This window comes from Petromyzon marinus, chromosome 40 (genome assembly GCF_048934315.1).
Source record: "Petromyzon marinus isolate PM22_M1 ecotype Great Lakes invasive population chromosome 40, UKy_Petmar_22M1.pri1.0, whole genome shotgun sequence".
Taxonomy (NCBI): domain Eukaryota; kingdom Metazoa; phylum Chordata; class Hyperoartia; order Petromyzontiformes; family Petromyzontidae; genus Petromyzon; species Petromyzon marinus.
The window spans coordinates 6,760,583-6,780,011 of record NC_133706.1 but is presented as its reverse complement, the minus strand read 5'-3'; the positions used below and the strand labels follow the sequence as shown (position 1 = coordinate 6,780,011).

The 19,429-nt window shown below is 43.0% G+C and overlaps 1 protein-coding gene across 1 annotated transcript; it reads right to left on the bottom strand.

Moving 5' to 3' along the window:
* Positions 1–430: 430 nt before the first annotated feature.
* Positions 431–17,446, bottom strand: LOC116950670 (NXPE family member 3-like). The gene is made up of 4 exons (XM_076072984.1): positions 16,856–17,446; positions 11,745–11,763; positions 2,028–2,268; positions 431–863 (listed from the first exon to the last, which is right to left on the bottom strand). Exons 1-4 carry the CDS (start codon positions 17,320–17,322, stop codon positions 502–504), a joined length of 1,089 nt encoding a protein of 362 aa, XP_075929099.1. The 5' UTR covers positions 17,323–17,446; the 3' UTR covers positions 431–501.
* Between the last annotated feature and the right edge of the window lie 1,983 nt (positions 17,447–19,429).

The following is a 19,429-nucleotide window of genomic DNA, read 5'->3' as shown; positions in this document are numbered from 1 at the left end:
GCCTCTTTACTTAGTACAGCTTGGCTACGTGCGGTGCGGAAGAAGTTCAACGTACATATGTACGGCACGACCGCAAAACCATACGCTGGTGCATTCAAACTGCTCTTATCCACCCTCCGCAAATCGTGAGTTTGCGGTTGGCGATGGTTGCATTCTCAACGGCAGCCCGACAGGTTACGCATTTTTGTAATATTGTCGTGTGGTCGTAATGCACTTCGTTTTTTCGAATTCCGATGTGATCGGTGCCCCCATAGTCTGCGACAACTGATAAAGTCCGCGAATATTTAGTCGATTTGGGAAGTCATACAGCTAAAAGCTTCTCTCCTCCATGGGTTCCACCTATCTTCATTTTGTACATATATGTTGAACTTGTTTCGCATCGTACGTGGCCAACCGTGCTAATCGGAGGACTGGAGTTTTTACGCCCCCGTTGAGGAAGAGCCGTGGATGTGAAGATCCACAAAGAGAACCCCCCCCGACAAGCTGTGAGCTTTCTTGACCTCACTTCGGGCACAAGTACGACAGGACGAGGCTAATTTCATTCATGATGATCAGGGCGGGTGGGTGAATCTGATCTGGGAAACGGTGGGCCGCGGTCATGTCCCAGACGTCCACAATGACGACTTGCAAACCCGCCATCATTTGCCGCATGACTTGGTCGAGCTGCTTGGCCAGCCAGTCGCTTCCGATGATCGACTTGTAGCTGGTGTTGGCCGTCTTAATGATGACCAGGGTCTCAGGCGAACGAGCCAGCAGGCGAACGATGGAAGCACGGATGTTGCGGATGCGTTTGACGTAGAAGATCACGGGGTATGATGTGAAGTGAGCCCACAGGGTGAAAGCCACGACCGTGTCCTTGCCACCTTTCCGGGGAAAGGGGTTGGTGAACGCACGCGCACACAGCAGACAAAGTACAAAGGGTGTCCCAATGAATGCGAATGAACGGTAGGGGAAAGTGCTGTTGGCAGGCCAGAGCTGCATATGGACACCTTGTGCCGGCATAGGGACAGTCGCCATTGGAGGTCCCGGTCCCCTTGGCTGGGCTGCTGATGGACAAAGGAGCGCCATATAAATAGATCTCCTTACCCTTATAAAGCACCTATTGACGTAGGCATGGTGCAAGATGATGGAGTGTTGTGGTAAGCACCACGCCAGTGTGCCGTCGTCACCCCACTGCTGATTGTTTACACACCGCATCGGGTGCTCATATTAAGATGAGTCCAGCTATGGGAGGTCCAGGTAAAGTTCAAAAGGTAAAGGCGCAGCCCTGAAATTGCGCGCTCTCGCCATCGCTAGTGAAAGCGCCTCCACGAGAGTAATCTCAAGAGATAACCAGTTAAGAGTATGTTTGACCTACTTTCCACACTGGCCAGACGTCTTGGAAGAGGTAGGAGTACCGATTGACTAATTGCGCTGTGCCTATTCACATTGAAGCCATTCTGGGCGGACAGAATGAGGCATGAAGGGGAAGCATCTGAGAGATGTAATACACTTGCCAAAAGTCGTGACTGCAATTAAAACAAAAAAATAAGCCATTTTTATTTCTACCAGGTAAGGCCCACTTCGCTATATCGCTCTTTTTCAGAAGCGACCTGGCTATCACAAATGGTAGCCCAATGAAGTGGCTTATCATCGTGTGGAAATGTAGAGCAGCCAAATACTCTAAACGAATGTTGTTTCTAAATGTGGAGGGAAAAAACAAGAACCGGAGAAAAACCCACACGGCCGCAGGCAGAAAATGCAAACTCCAGATATACAGGCATCAGGGCCTGGATCGAACCCACGACCTATATAGAAGGTGAGGTAGTTAACATCTCGCCACCGCATCGTCTGTAACCAATCATGATAATCGGTGGTGCAGTCATAAGAGAAAGGGGCAGGGCTTCAAAACAAATTGGTTAATCAGGGTTTTCCTGTCCTAGGCATGGGACTGAGATGGTCATGGGATGGTAATGCTGCATTGAGAGTCCGGTGTGCCGTCCGTTGCACTACAGCGGCATTCCTGCTTCGACGTGCCAATCACTCACCAGGAATACCATCGAGCTCGTTGGCGATGTAGTGCATGGCGGCGAAGGATCCTTTCTGGGACCGCAGCGGGAAGCCGTGACAGCGATAGGACAGGAATGTCTTGCCGCCCATCCCCGTGGCCAGGAGAGGACCCATTTGTTTTGGCGAATGCACGTCGATGATCTGCATGCCTTCGCAAAGGCAAGGGGAGGAAAAAAAATGGCACGACAGCTCGGAAAAGAACGGCAACGTAGCGATGCACTTAAATAGGAACGTTTTTTTTAATCGCTCTGCATTATCTGCTATGATGTATGGATCATACGCACGCATGGGATTTCGACAATGAAAAAGTGGAGAGAGAAGCATGGAGAGGCATATGGACGCTCCTGCAAATCTTCCACAGTCATCCCGCCATATGAGCCCTATCGGCCTGCAGTCCACTGGTAATCTTGCCCATCTGTCATCCGATGTCCTCAATTATTTTCCTGTTTTTGAATTTTACCAGGTAAGGCCCACTGAGCTATGAAGCTCTTTTTCAGAAGGGACCTGGCCACAAGTGATAGCCCAATGAAGTAAGTGGCAAACGTGGAAATGTTCAGCAGCCCAATACTTACAAAAGCATGTTTCTAAATGTAGAGGCGAAAACCAGAGGACCCGGAGAAAAATCCACGCGACCACAGAGAATATTCAAACTTTAAATATCCAGGCATCGGATCGTACCCACGACCTCCTGTATACCAAGCGAGGTAGTTAACATCTCGCCACCGCAGTGCCCTTCTCCATGCCAGTGTTTACACTTTGTAAATTATTTACCTGGTCTCTTGATTTCTCACCTGCTGTTTTTTGTGTGTATATATGCCTTTCCCCAGAAAATATATTAAGACCCTAGGGAGGCCAAAGGAAATACCTCTGCTGTTTTAACTGTGCCCATGGCATAAATAACGCGTCATCCGAGCTGTTAACTTAGTACTAAGCCTTGGCGTTTGGAAAGTTGAAATGTTTAAAATGACAACCACTGCATATGAATATTCTTAAACGTCATGGTATTAAACATTAGCTTTGGTGATAGGACGTACTGTTGCATGATGATACAACCTAGGGCTGGAAGGTTTCAATATGACTATTTTGCATATTCTTATTAACAATCACTATTATCCGTACATAATTGCCATAAGGTCTGGGCTAAGCACGTGGACCTTAATGATGATGAAATGATGGAAGCTCGGGTTGAAGCTCGAACATAAGGATCATTCAGGACAATAGGTATTGTTAGAAATATATTATAATTGTCAATTCTATGCGATCAACATAATGTATGTAATGGGTATAACCAAAGCCGTGCCTAGACGCCTTTGTCTCCCAGTATCTATCATTGCATACTGCAGCAAGTATTTATATTAAGGCTGAGTCGACCTCAAGGGGGAATCCTAACACTGTATAACAAACATTTGTTTTTGGTCCTGGATAGTAGGTATTATTTCCTAATTGCTTATGTCTGAAAAGTACAGAAAGTGGCTATTAATCTCCGCAAACTTTGCTTTTGTGACCAATACATTGATATTTAAAAATGTAGCTATTTTCATTGAGAAAACGTGGTGTGCATTTGTGTCATTCCTTCACGTAAAGTCCTGGTCACAAAAGCAAAGTTTGTGGGGAATCAGAGCCATTTTCTGTACTTTTTAGGCATAAGCAATAAAAAATAACACTGAGTACCCAGGATCAAAAATTGTGTTACATCGTGTTATATCAGAGCAGATAACCGCCACTGTATTGATTGAGGGGGAATCGAACTTGGCGAACCAAACTCAGTAGGAGAGGGGTCAAAAAGATAAACAACAAACAGATAAACACAGTGATGATAAACAACAAACAGATAAACACAGTGATGATAAACAACAAACAGATAAACACAGTGACGATAAACACAGTGATGATTAACAAAGTGATGATAAACACAGTGATGATAAACAAAGTGATAAACAAAGTGATGATAAACACAGTGATGATAAACAAAGTGATGATAAACACAGTGATGATAAACACAGTGATGATTAACAAAGTAATGATAAACACAGTGATGATAAACAAAGTGATGATAAACAAAGTGATGATAAACAAAGTGATGATTAACAAAGTGATGATAAACAAAGTGATGATAAACACAGTGATGATAAACAAAGTGATGATAAACAAAGTGATGATAAACAAAGTAATGATAAACAAAGTGATGATAAACACAGTGATGATAAACACAGTGATTATAAACAAAGTGATGATAAACAAAGTGATGATAAACAAAGTGATGATAAACACAGTGATTATAAACAAAGTGATGATAAACAAAGTGATGATAAACACAGTGATGATAAACAAAGTGATGATAAACAAAGTGATGATAAACACAGTGATGATAAACAAAGTGATGATAAACAAAGTGATGATAAACAAAGTGATGATAAACACAGTGATAAACAAAGCGATGATAAACAAAGTGATGATTAACAAAGTGATGATAAACACTGATGATAAACAAAGTGATGATAAACACAGTGATGATAAACAAAGTGATGATAAACACAGTGATGATTAACAAAGTGATGATAAACAAAGTGATGATAAACAAAGTGATGATAAACAAAGTGATGATAAACACAATGATGATAAACAAAGTGATGATAAACAAAGTGATGATAAACAAAGTGATGATAAACAAAGTGATGATAAACAAAGTGATGATAAACAAAGTGATGATAAACACAGTGATTATAAACAAAGTGATGATAAACAAAGTGATGATAAACACAGTGATGATAAACAAAGTGATGATAAACAAAGTGATGATAAACAAAGTGATGATAAACACAGTGATGATAAACAAAGTAATGATAAACAAAGTGATGATAAACACAGTGATGATAAACACAGTGATTATAAACAAAGTGATGATAAACAAAGTGATGATAAACAAAGTGATGATAAACACAGTGATTATAAACAAAGTGATGATAAACAAAGTGATGATAAACACAGTGATGATAAACAAAGTGATGATAAACAAAGTGATGATAAACACAGTGATGATAAACAAAGTGATAATAAACAAAGTGATGATAAACACAGTGATAAACAAAGCGATGATAAACAAAGTGATGATTAACAAAGTGATGATAAACACAATGATGATAAACAAAGTGATGATAAACACAGTGATGATAAACAAAGTGATGATAAACACAGTGATGATTAACAAAGTGATGATAAACAAAGTGATGATAAACAAAGTGATGATAAACAAAGTGATGATAAACAAAGTGATGATAAACACAATGATGATAAACAAAGTGATGATTAACAAAGTGATGATAAACAAAGTGATGATAAACACAGTGATGATAAACAAAGTGATGATAAACAAAGTGATGATAAACACAGTGATGATAAACAAAGTGATGATAAACAAAGTGATGATAAACACAGTGATGATAAACACAGTGATTATAAACAAAGTGATGATAAACACAGTGATTATAAACAAAGTGATGATAAACAAAGTGATGATAAACACAGTGATGATAAACAAAGTGATGATAAACACAGTGATGATAAACAAAGTGATGATTAACAAATTGATGATAAACACAGTGATGATAAACAAAGTGATGATAAACAAAGTGATGATAAACAAAGTGATGATAAACACAGTGATGATTAACAAAGTGATGATAAACACAGTGATGTTAAACAAAGTGATGATAAACACAGTGATGATAAACAAAGTGATGATAAACAAAGTGATGATTAACAAAGTGATGATAAACACAGTGATGATAAACAAAGTGATGATAAACAAAGTAATGATAAACAGTGATGATAAACAAAGCGATGATAAACAAAGTGATGAACAACAAAGTAATGATAAACACAATGATGATAAACACAATGATGATAAACAAAGTGATGATAAACACAGTGATGATAAACAAAGTGATAAACAAAGTGATGATAAACACTCATGATAAACAAAGTGATGATAAACAAAGTGATGATAAACAAAGTGATGATAAACAAAGTGATGATAAACAAAGTGATGATAAACACAGTGATGATAAACAAAGTGATGATAAACACAATGATGATAAACAAAGTGATGATTAACAAAGTGATGATAAACAAAGTGATGATAAACACAGTGATGATAAACAAAGTGATGATAAACAAAGTGATGATAAACACAGTGATGATAAACAAAGTGATGATAAACACAGTGATGATAAACAAAGTGATGATAAACAAAGTGATGATAAACACAGTGATTATAAACAAAGTGATGATTAACAAAGTGATGATAAACACAGTGATGATAAACACAGTGATGATAAACAAAGTGATGATAAAGTGATAAAACCAAGAGAGTGAGGCAGGCGGTTTTACCCCAAAGAATGGGCCACAGCCACACACACACACAAACACACCACATTGGGGGGGGCAGGGGGGGTCAGCTTCTACGAGTCAAAAGGCATCGCCAGGGGCAACTAGGTATATTGGGATTCTCATCATCAGGAAAGATATAGGAATAGGTTTTACCCTTTTAACTGGCACAAAAAACTGACACCTTTATTCAAGGCATCATCTTCTTTGGTTCTTTCGGTAACATCACGTAGAATGAGAGTAAAATAATAAATTGATAAAATAAAATAACAATAAAATTCTCACGACGTTTCGGCCACAACACAAGCGGCCTTCATCAGGTGAAGGGACGAGACTGTCTGGAGGACAGCGCTGGAGCGAACAAAGCTACGCTCAGATCGCGACCTTTAAGCTGTGTGAGAAGAAACAAAGCGCCTTGACAAAGGGATTAGCATATAATTTAGCATTGAAATAGCTGAGTGATTAGCTTGTGACTGGTCACAGAAATGGCTATGTTAAAGTCAAAGCATACACATCCACAGAGGCACCCCTTGACAAAGGAATTAGCATAGAATTTAGCATTGAAATTGCTGAGTGAATAGCTTGTAACCATTGGAAAGATGTTTTAAACCATTTCCGTTCTTAATTAATTGTATATTACGATGACCTTCAGACCGCAGCTTTTTCGCTGGCATTGACTCTTAATACCTCTCACACCACGGTTAATGGTATGGTTTACAACATGGAGTATAACAGCGCCTCGCAGCTGTCTCTCTCCCCCTCCTCCGTTCCGACCATGGATGAACTCGTCCGTCTGAACGGGGCTGGTAGCTATCCGTGGTGCTAAAGTTGAGGGTAAGAATCCACCCATTTTTTCGCCATATATCATTGTGATATATAACGACTGATTGTTGGTAGCTTAGCTGATTGGAGAATATATATAGTTTATTGATAACATTGAGGTAATTTATATTTTAGTTTATTATTGGTTTACTATATAGTATCATTATATAGTGTAGTGTATACCCAGTTACTGTGAATAGCTCAGATGTGTAGGCTTTGACTTTAACATAGCCATTTCTGTAACCAGTCACAAGCTAATCAATCAGTTATTTCAATGCTAAATTCTAGTTATTTCAATGCTAAATTCTCCTGTTTGATTTGTGCTAGGTGCCTCTGTGAATGTGTATGCTTTGACTTTAACAGCCATTTCTGTGACCAGTCACAAGCTAATCACTCAGCTATTTCAATGCTAAATTCTATGCTAATTTCTTTGTCAAGGGGTGCCTCTGTGGATGTGTATGCTTTGACTTTAACATAGCCATTTCTGTGACCAGTCACAAGCTAATCACTCAGCTATTTCAATGCTAAATTCTATGCTAATTCCTTTGTCTAGGCGCTTTGTTTCTTCTCACACAGCTTAAAGTTCGCGATCTGAGCGTGGCTTTGTTCGCTCCAGCGCTATCCTCCAGACAGTCTCGTCCCTTCACCTAATGAAGGCCGCTTGTGTTGTGGCCGAAACGTTGTGAGAATTTTATTGTGTTATTTTATTTTATCAATTTATTATTTTACTCTCATTCTACGTGACTTTACCGAAAGAACCAAAGAAGATGAATCCTTGCAGTCACGAAAGCTTTAAATCGAAATTCAAGGCATCATGTTTGCAATAACCACAACACAAGCAGTCAAAATGCAAACAAAAAAGACAACTCTGATAATAATATGCACTGTCCTTGAATTTGATTGGTCCACACCCGAGACGGCTTTTCTTAGAGCCTAGTCTCCATTGGTGTTGGACCAGAAGACGCCAAAAGGCGTACAACTCAAAAACAGCGCACTATCAGACTATTGAGGGTTCGGGGTGAGCATTTACATTATGATACCTCCTTTGCCAGTAACAAGATATAGGAATAGGTTTTACCCTTTTAACTGGCACAAAAAACTGACACCTTTATTCAAGGCATCAATAAAATCAGGAAAGATGTTAAGCCGAGCTGATAACCCCTGGGGCCAGGGTATCCAGGGAGCCCAGAACAAGAGGTAAACTAAGACTGACCGAATGAATGGAGGGATATACAAGTGGGAGTAGCATCTGGGCTTTTTGAAGTGTCTTAGGCAAATAATTGAAAAAAAGATAGAAATTCCATTACAACAACACACAATAGCACACGATCCGGTGCTGCATTGGCAGACTCCGGGGATAGCGCTCGTAATTTGGCTAAGAGTGAACTTTGCAAGAGGCAAAGTGTCTGAGTAGTTGAGTTCTTGCTTAGGAAGTCTCCAAGTATCGCTGAAAGTTTTCTTTTACGTGTTTCTTTATATTTTGAATCGCTTGCCAAGTCACAGACTTCGAGAATTTGTACTCTACTAAGCTAATAGGTGTGATAAGTTACGTGGTTGAGGAAAATTGTTGATAACGAGTTTCTGGTGGCAATGGACCTGATATAGCAGTCCTCGTGCTATTGTTGTGGGCGAAGGCATTTTCAAATAATACTGTGATAAGCTAAGATGTGTGAGAAGTTAAGTGGAGATTTGAGTCATGCACAAATATCGAACGTGCATGAAATATTGTCCAAAGCTATAGGCTGGAAAAGTTCTGTTTAACACGTAGGCTTTCACGACTAATATTATCCATAATATCAACAGAAGGTGTGTACCGGATTAATGGCTCCTGTGGCAAATGATGTGTTGGTCAGGCAGGACGAATGATCAGCATGAGACTAAAATAACACCAAAGGAATATTAAATACTCCCAAATACAACTGTCGGCAGTGGAAGAACACGCGTGCCAACAAGGACACTCAGTTGATACTCTTTGGTTCTTTCGGTAAAGTCACGTAGGTATAAAATAAATTAATCACGACGTTTCGGGCGCCCGAAAAGTCGTGATTTATTTTATTTTATACCTACGTGACTTTACCGAAAGAACCAAAGAGTATGGATTCCTGCAGTCACGAAAGCTTAAAATCAAGATTGACACTCAGTTATTTTGATAATGTTGAAGTTCTGTGCAAAACTAGTTACTAATGGCCAAAACTATTTAGAGAATCTATCGAAATTAAGATAGCTAAAAAGTAATTTTAACTGTTCTGGTAGCTGTAGGCTTAGTGCTGCTTGGAAACTAATGATCAAGTAATACACTGTTTAAATGCATGCCTATACAGGTCACCATACGTCAATGGTGATTAACTGTGACCAGACAACAAACAGGTCCTGCGTGATCGTGAGATTTGACAATTTCTGCTTTATGATAATTCAGTAAGGATTGATGAGTACGTATATTTCGTATTGTTGTTGCTATTCTGATGATAATAGTTTTTGTTGATATTATAGTGACATTAAAGTTGTTTAGATTAAAGAAGGGTTCGAGTGCTTCTTTCCTAACGTGTGCATCATTGTCTTAATTGCGATAATTGTATCCTGCAGTGAGATCTGAATCCTGAGACCTGACATAATTACATGTACTTGATTAAATGAGAATCGGTAAATGTTAAAGCGAGAATCATTGACAGTATTACGATTGATTATACATACCCCTAGACAACGAGCAAGCCAATAATAATTACTCCTGATAACTTTACACATAATCACTTCTTAATCACATACGCATTTATATTAATCAGTATATATTTTTTATCACAATCATTATGAATAACACTTCATGACACACATATTCTTCATTAGACTTAAAAACATTTAATTATATTAACATCACACAATTACGATTTCTTTACATATTTTACATAATTTCCACATTATTTCGATCATTTTATTTTATTATTTTCTTCATCACAATATTTACAACACTGGATAAACAAACAAAAAATCCGTTCTCATAGTTTTAATTGTCAAAGCTTCATTCATCATTGTTTTCCTGCTCATCACATTCAAAGTCATCCTTTGTATTGCTCTGCACAAGAACATCATTTGCATTTGGTGATAAGTGTGGCAGCGATTACATGAGTAGTGACGTTAAAGGTGTCACTATGGTGTTAGCGTCCAGGCACTGTTACAAGAGTGCTACTGTGCGTCTAGAACCTCTCTCTGGGGCCAGAGTGAGTACGGCATGCGACGGGCCCTAGGGGGCATAGTCCTGGTGGCGGTCAGGACATGGTACAGTAGTCTTGGTGAACCCGAGAGGGCACGTGACTGGGACAGGGTAGGGAGAGGGGCTTGAGGGACACGTGATGCTCGGTCGAGGTCCTTCGGAAAAGGTCTCGAAGGGGGCGTGGTCAAGGGCGGAGCGAGGCCACGCCCAGGGGCATAAAGGGGCGGTCCCGAGAGCGTTCTTGGCTGTTCTCTGGAATCAACCCTCGGCGCTACGTCTCTCCGACCTTCGGTCTTCGCTCGGCAATCGTGGGTCAGTCAGAGAATGTTACTGATTGACCCGGTTATGTAGTAACCCTGTTGGGGTCTAGTGTAGTGAGTTTACGTTATTTAATAGCCCTGTTGGCGCTGTGTAATAAACGTGTTGCCTCAAAGTCAAGTGTGTGCCTCCGTGTTCAACACTACACATGCTTTCAAAGAACCTCAGTAAAAATCATTTTATGAGGATCTACATTCACAAGTCCCTTCTTTGTTTTGACTTAAATGGCAATAATAAACAAACGGTCATCATCAGGTGTGTTATGGTCGAAACGTCGTGAGAATTTTTATTGTTTTATATATATTTTATTATTTTATTGTTTTCCTTCAACGTGACTTTACCGAAAGAGCTAAGAAAACCCAATAATTACTTGAGCTAACGATTAACCGGATGCTCCCAAGTGTACATCGTGACCGTTTTGAATGACAAGAGCAATCATCCGTGTGTAGTGTCGCACTGCTTAAAAGGTATATAGCTATGATAATATGTGCTATGTCCTAAATTTATCGTGGCTCGAACGTAGGATCTTCACTGATAAGAAGAACAAAATTTGACAAAATAAAAATAAAATGTACACCATTTCTAACAATGGAGTTAAAATGGACATTTGTCCAAATTATACATCTAAATGTTCGTGCCAACCCGGTGTATATTTCAGAAGCTCGGCAAATGCAGTCGGTTGAGAGCAAACCCACCACAAACATTGCTGACGTCTGTCGCGTCCCTCGCGACGATCATCGTGTCGTCAACATTTACCGAGCATCGAGTGTGCCTCTCGCAAGGGGCTGTGGCTACCGGGATAAACGGCGACTCTGGTCTACCAGTAACCAAGACATTATTGGTCGAGGAACTGAGCCCTGGTGGATCAGCTGAGCACTTTTAAAGCTCGATTGAAAACTAATTCCTTTAGAACTTATTTTTTCGAGTTTAGTAACGTTGTCCTTCCCCCCACCCCCAGTCGCACCTCCGATTCGCACGGTTGACTACGAACGGTGTGAAAGGTACACGCATTCACATAATTGCGTACCTGGAATTGCGCTGGTGAAATATTCCCACCACTGCCTCATGGTGGAATCGCCATACATGTAGACGGTCTTTCCACTTAGGCACGCGGACATGTTTGCAGGCAGACTGAAGTCCCGTGCTTTGCAGACCAGTGAAACCCACTTGTCATTGATGTAGTAGCCACTGGGTGTAACAACTGGAAGTCCTGGTTTGCATAACCCCAATCCAGATCCTGTAGGTCAACGATAAAACACATTCGTGTGAACATACGGCTAATTTGCCATAATAGAGGTGTTTTTGGATTTTATTGCCTATAGGTATAAATGTGTCGTTTAAACTCGCCACCGCACCGACACAGCCAATGAGTAAGGTTTGTCACACAAACAAAACATGCCAATTAAGTTACCAGTTCAGCACACCAGTGTTGTTGGAGGGACAAACCCACGACATTTACAATTCGAGAACCGTGACGTTTCACGGGTAATTACAGCAAGCAGCATCAGGCGACAACCAGAATTGTGGAGAAATCCTCTTTCGGTCTACATTTACATGACCTTACTCATCAAACACCTCCGTCATGGGCAATATTTTTCTCGAAAGCCTACGCGGTAAATGTACAGCCGTTTTGTCGATCCACTGCTGGATGAAGGCTCGCTCACCCCATGGAGGCTGTTATGACCATACTTCCCCACACTGGTCAGCGTGAGTTATTGGAGGACCAGGCCTGGTTCAGATGTTGCATCGCGCGCCGCTCATGTTGCGCGATAAACCCAGAACTGAACTGGGTTTATCGCGCACAGTGCGCTAACCGCTGCACCACGGCTCCCCCCGAACCCCCACCCCCTCGCATCAATCGATAGTAATGACTTTAGAATAGAATACAGGCGTGATAGGCGTAACGCAGGGAGAAGAATAAGGATGACGGCCATGGCAAGGATGCTGACGTTATGAGGAATGATAATAATATCAATGTGTAACACACCGCGCAGTCTTCGTGCGCTTTCGTAGGGAGAGAGCGACGCAGGGGCACGAGGAGGAACCCCAGACGAGCGGGAAGGCAGCAGCAGCAGCCACGTGGTAAACTGGCGCCAACAATTGCCCAAGCTCTGCGGTCCTCTATACATCAATGTGTTGTCGGCCATTTAATGAGTTTTTACACGTGTGAGGAAACCAGAGCACACAGAGGAAACCCGCGTGTGCGACGGGGCAACACTCTATCCCGCAGCTCCATTGCCCATGCTATTCCTCTTCCCTCACCTAGCCCCTCCAACTTCTACTCTTTCGTAACCCATAAGCACCCTTAGCCGTGGTCACCCATTCCTCGGCCGTTGCACGTCCTTGCAATATAAATCGTCATTTTAAATCCCTGTCGGGTCTTTTTTTTTTGTTTTACTACATTAAGCGCCTATGGCAAAGGTGCTCCGGTGTACCACGTTGCTTCCGGTGAGATAGGCGATGATGGCGGCACCTCATCGACGCCTATGGGGAAAGGAGTTTCCCAAAAATTGCGCAGGTGATCCACCAACCCCCGCTGCCGCTGCCTCCACAGCGCTGGGTTGCAGGCAGGCCACGTGCACAGCCACCACTGCCCGGTGGAATTTTTTTTTTAGTATTTTAGAGGTTGATTGATGGGTGCAAAGGATAAGTCTAAGGTGAACAATAGAAGGTGATGTCGGTATTAATGTAAGGAATGCAGGTGATACATATCAAGGTTGTAGGAGGTAAGTGTCAGATTAAGGATTTCAAGACCGCACCTCCGATTAGCACGCTTGCCTACGTACGGTTCGAAAGAATTTCAACATACGCACAGTGCATACAAGACCAGGGATGAAAACGTCGCAAAGGTGGTATAGCAGACGTTGTCTGGAACATAAGAATTCTGGAGGGGTGGGGGGGGCAGAGAGGGGAGTTAATGTGGCGACGAGGGTTCCCAAAACGATGCTTGGTCAAGGAAGATGGACTTATGGATGTAGGGGAGAGTGTGGCCCAAGTGAAAAGAGGATGGGCGATAGTGGAGAGAGCAGAGAGCGGAGCCGCGCGGTGGCAGGCGAGAGAGACGAGGAATGCTACGTGTGGGAGCGTCCCCGACCACGAATGTTCACGAGGAATACACCTCGAGCACTTCACATTTGCATGCCTTCGCACACCACGCATTGCTTAGCTGGTGCGTGCTTCGTTTTGCTATTTACCATGGCGATAAACAACCCTCTCTTAAATCTCAAAGTCGCACAGCACCACACGCAGCCAGTTCTCGGCTCCGCCGTGTTCAAGAACGCCTATCCGGTATGCGTCTGTCAAAGCGTGAATGCGTTCATCACATCTCACTCCGGTTAAATTGCCTTGCAAAGAGGGCCCCTTTCTTTAAACAAAAACCGTCCGAAAGTTGTGGAGCGCATTGTGGAACCGACGAGGCCACACTCGTCAGATGCACTGCTGCTGCCCATCGTGAGCGGCGTCTGAGTTTCTCTCCCTTTTACATCGACACATTTCCACGAAAGTCACCTCATCATTTATAAATCTCAATAAATCGGCACTCGGGATGGCGGGGGGGGAGGTGGGAGGTGGGTGCTGCCGCGAGGGCCAGCGTGAAATCCCAGCGATCCCGTTCTATCGTTCTATCACCAAGGGCTCTTAATGATGTTGTACAATTTGCGTTTGAAATCCGTGAGCGACATGTTCGCGTGCGTGCACTCCGTGAGCGTTCCTCGCGGGAGGGGAGAGCAACATGGGGCGCGGTGCCTTCTGAGTGAATAAGGTGTGCCCGCAATCTTGGGTGGCATTTTCGGGGCTGTGAATGATAGTAAGGAACCTGACATAATATGCCTTTGTTAACATTCATTTGTTTTTCTTCTTTGGTTCTTTCGGTAAAGTCACGTAGAATGAGAATAAAATAATAAAATAACACACACAAAATTCTCACGACGTTTCGGCCACAACGCAAGCGGCCGTCTTCAGGTGAAAGGTACAGACCTGTCGGGACGACAGAGCTTCAATGAACGATGTTAAGATTCGTAGCGACTTTTAAAGTGAGGCACCTTGAAAAAGGGGTTTACATATCAAATAGCTGAGGGATTAGCTTGTGACTGGTCACAGAAATAGATGTTAAAGTAAAGGCCTACACATCCACAAGTGAGGCCCAAACGAAGTGGCTTATCGTCACGTGGAAATTTATGGCAGCCAAATACTCCAAACGCACGTTTGGAAATGTGGAGGGAAAAAAAAAACAGAGGTGACAACATGCAAACTCTAAATATACAGACGTCAGAGTCAGGATGAAACCCACGATGATAGCTCAACGAAGTGGCTTATCATCACGTGGAAATTTATGGCAGCCAAACACTCTGAACGCGCGTTGATTTTCAAATGTGGAGGGAAAAACCGGAGGACCCGGAGAAAAATCCACGTAACTGCGGGGAGAGACACGCAAACTCCAAATATACCGCAGGCGTTAGGGTCGGGAACGAACCCACGACCTCCTCCGTACCAGGCACGGAAGATAATATGTATAGGCTGTATGGGCAGCAACATTCAGTAGATGCCTTGCACGTAGCAAGTTTGAGAATTACATTCATAGCTGTGGAACAAGTTGACCCGGGGAAAGACACTGCAGATTTGAAGTGTGGGCTTTTTTTGATAATGTGTGCGTGTGCATTGCATTTGTATGAATTAAGTAAAAATTATATAGAACATTTCAAACATTACCTGGATTGAATGTTGAATTCTCCAAAGGAAGAACATTGGTGTTACTTGGAATTCCCCTAATATTCACGTTGGTAACTTTTCTAAATGTACAGAATGGGAAGAAGAAGAAAAAAAGTTTAAAACACAAAAGAAAAGGCAAAATCAGCAACTTTATACCCTCCTATCGTAAGGGCCTGTCATTATCGATCAACTTCTTTCTTGAATAAATAGACAACCAAGGCCCGAGGCGTGTTTTCAGTCACTGGGAAACCCAGCTCCTTCTTGAGACCAGTGCCCAAAAGGGTGACAACGCCCCAGAGCGAATGAGGGGTGTGTCTTAACCTCTTAAATAGGGCCTCTTATACGCCTATGCAAAGTGTGTGCAGGTGTGTGTGTCTGTTCGCGTGTTTTTCTTTTTTTACACGTGGCAGTCTAAACAAGACAAAAATCTCAGAACTAAAATATTGTCAAATGAAGCGACAACCACCAAACCTGTATTATTGTTTTGTGTGTGCAGTTTTTTGGCGACTGCTGGGCGAGCTGTAGTGTAGCGGTAAACGCGCTGCTCTCTGAACCCGGCCACCCGAGTTCGATTCCCGCTCACGGCCACCAACGCCGGTGACGATTATCTGAACTGGTTTTGGGCCTCCCTTAGGTCGACTCAGCCTCGAATGAGTACCTGGTGCGGTATGTAAACATCGCCACTAGGGAGACAAAGGCGGCCGGGCGTGGTGCTGGCCACTCACCCCCTCGTGTGCCGTGCCGGCCTTCATAGGTGCTCGCTAACAGCACTCGCCCCAACAGTCTGTGAAGGCAGTTTTTGGCGACGAAGCTGTCGTCACCAATTCGCAAGATTTGAGAGCTCGGCTTATTCACCGACAGCTGAACCCCGCGTTTGGATCCCAGGATATGAGCTGCACACCTCACTTTTATTTCGCAATCACGTGATTTATCCAATGATTTTAAGAAAAAATGGCTTGAGATGACAAAACTCCAGTTCGTCAGCTGTGCTTGCCTTAGTTATAGGTGACCAGGCTGCGTTTAACAACTCTCTAAACATAAGAACCAACTTTTATCACCGGTAGCTGAAACCCTGATTCCCGATTCGTTCCCTGGGTGTGACGTCTGTCGGTACAGAGCTAGGATGTGGCATAACCGCATCATCTCCACGTGTCTCGACTCTCGCACTGGGTGTGTCGTCAGTGGCACGGCTCGGGTGCTCCAGTGGTAAAACAATCCTGGTGCCTCCTGAACTACGCCCGATTGGCTCAGCACGGCCCCGGCACGGCTCGCTTTTGCAGTGGAAAAGAGACATCGGTGTCAAACAACTGAATACGCGCGAACCCCCTTTATCCGAGAAACCGACAGTATTTTGTGCAATTCTCTTACGCGCTGAGGAAGGGCGAGTCTTTGTTTGTTGTCACCGTTTTGATACTTCCCATGGAGTGATAGCGAAGGCTTTCGCACGACAGGATTTTGGGCTTCACGCAGAACCACACCTCCCCCGTCGCCCGATCGGGATACTCGCAGGTCTCCATGTTGCCGTCCGCCGGCTTGAACATGTTACACACGGTCCTCTCGCTCGCCGCCCCGCTCTGCTCGAAGTAGCCGTAGAAGTACACCTTGTCTGGCGCGGAGTCGCGCAGCCTCCTCAGCAGCTCCACCGTCTCGCTCGAGTGGATGAGCTTGACGTCGATCTGGACATCGCCGGCCCAGAACAGGGTGACGTTCCCCGCGTACTGCCCGTTCTCGAGGTCGCGGACAGAGCCGAAGGCGCCCGCTTTCAGCTTGCTGGAGTAGATTTTGAATCGGAAGTAGTCGCCGCCATACCTCTTGCTGTCGTTGTTGTGGTCCATGGCGTGGATGGCAATTCGGAGGGTGTCGCCCACGTGGAGCTTTCCCTTGTTTAAAACCTTGAAGAAGCTGTTCACTGCGCTCGTGGACGTGGCAAAGGTGTAATTCGTTTGAGGCGAAGGCCACGCTAGCACCTCCTGGAGGGATTGAATTTCTGTATGGACCGGATCGGCTGTGGTTGGGATGCTCGTCGTGTAATTTTTCACGTCGATGTATTTTAAGTACGGCGGTGGGTGGTATACGGGGCTATATTCCCACTGCAAAGACAAAGGGCAGAGATTATTTAATGTATTTTTTTTTAAAACATGTTCTGAAGCAGGTGTGGTCATAATGACACAAGTTACTGAATGTCCAATGATAAGTAGGTAATAGGATGCAGCCTATTGCGTATTTGTTGAATAAATTAACCTCAGCTGATGTGTTTTCAAGTTTTACAGAGCGTCGTTCGGCATTTATTTTTCAGAAACTCTTTCGTTCAGCCGAGTAAAACAAAACACAGAAATCCCCAGGCACGGACTCAGAAATGTCTGAAGTTGTATCGATATTCGACTGCGTTGAGAACCAAAGTGATGTTCAACCACACGCAACAAAAAAATAAGCGTGCACCACTTTCACAAAAATAAAACTCTCAGCCTTTAAGCATTTTTGCAAAAACCACCAATTCCTGAAGAAACTGCATTGTGGGTACCTTCAAGGAACTGTGACTTTCCCACAACGTTTCACTGTTGTGACCCCCTGCTCAAAATCATCGCAAGGTTTTAATGCCAGCGCGTCGCTTCTACGCCGATGGCACCCGGCTCTACATTCAGCCCAACCACCTGTAGCAGTTAGCGCACCGGCTGTACAATAAATAATTAGACAAATATATAGCACCTTCATATATGTGTCCTGTTATGTGAAAAAAAGGTACTGTTAACCCCACTCGTCAACCACACGAGAAAGGTAAATAGTAATTTGTCGGAGTGTGTCATTTCATCAGCATGGGTTCAATATGAAACAAGCTGTGGACGCGTTTCGACATCCATTGTCTCAACAGCAGATTCCGGCTAACTTGAACCGATGCTGTTGAACTGCCAGATGTTACAGGCAAGATATGGGTCCTAGTTCAACGGCAAATTATGTGATAGGTAATGAAAAATAATGGTGAGTGTGAAGTAATCGTTCGCATAATTGACATCATTGCAATTCGGAGGTTGCCTCTTCAATTCCATCTTCTGGCTTGACAGTAGACACGATTCTTAAATCAAATCTTGACTTAAAGCTTTCGTGACTGCAGGAATTCATAAAGCCACGTAGATAGAAAAATAATATAATTTTTCTATTTAAGTGGCTTTACCGAAAGACCCAAAGAATATTTCTTAAATTAGTCCACCGAGAATTATATTTGGCTGCTATAAATGTCCACATGATAAGCCACTTCGAGCTATAATTTGTGGCCAGGTCACTTTTGAAAAAGAAGCTGATAGCTCATTGAGCTTCACCTAGTTAAATAAAATCAAACAAATTTAGTGAATTGCTTATCTCTCCTATACTTTTCACTCATATCATGTTTTTTTTTACTTTTTTTCTGTAACTTGCCGACCGGCCCCTACTGGACGTCTGTGAAAAAGAGCTTCATAACTCATCGGATTCCTCCTGCAGTGTCAATAAATATTCTGATTCTGATATGTTGGGATAACGTAGATCGAAGATCGGCATGCTGCGCGAGGTAGGATCAAGTATGGGTTCTCCCTGTCTCTTCCAACGCCACGCCTGGTCAGCATGAGAGAGTAGACCAAGTACCGTCCAGGCTTCACTCCCTAAAACTATTTTTTTTAAACTTAGCGCCTGAGCCACATCGTTTTGTTTTTTCAAAAGCCACGTGGTCAAAATTGATAGCCCGATGTGAAGTGGCTTATGATGTGGAAACTTATGGCAGCCAAATATTCAAAACGCGTGTCGATTCTAAATGTGGAGGGAAAAACTGGAGGACCCGTAGAAAATTCCACGTGACCAGGGGGGAGAGAGAGAGATAACACGCAAACTACAAATATACAGCAGCAGGCGTCAGGTTCAGGATCGAACCAACGCCCTCTTGTATATCAGGCGAGGGAGTTAACGTCTCGCCAC

What these genes read in the sequence shown, in the direction of transcription:
- LOC116950670 (XM_076072984.1), bottom strand. Translation starts at nt 17,322, where the DNA reads ATGGACCACAACAACGACAGCAAGAGGTATGGCGGCGACTACTTCCGA. An exon ending in CGAGCTCGATGGTATTCCTG is followed by an intron (nt 864 to 2,027) that starts GTGAGTGATTGG and finishes TTCCCCGGAAAG; the next exon opens with GTGGCAAGGACACGGTCGTG.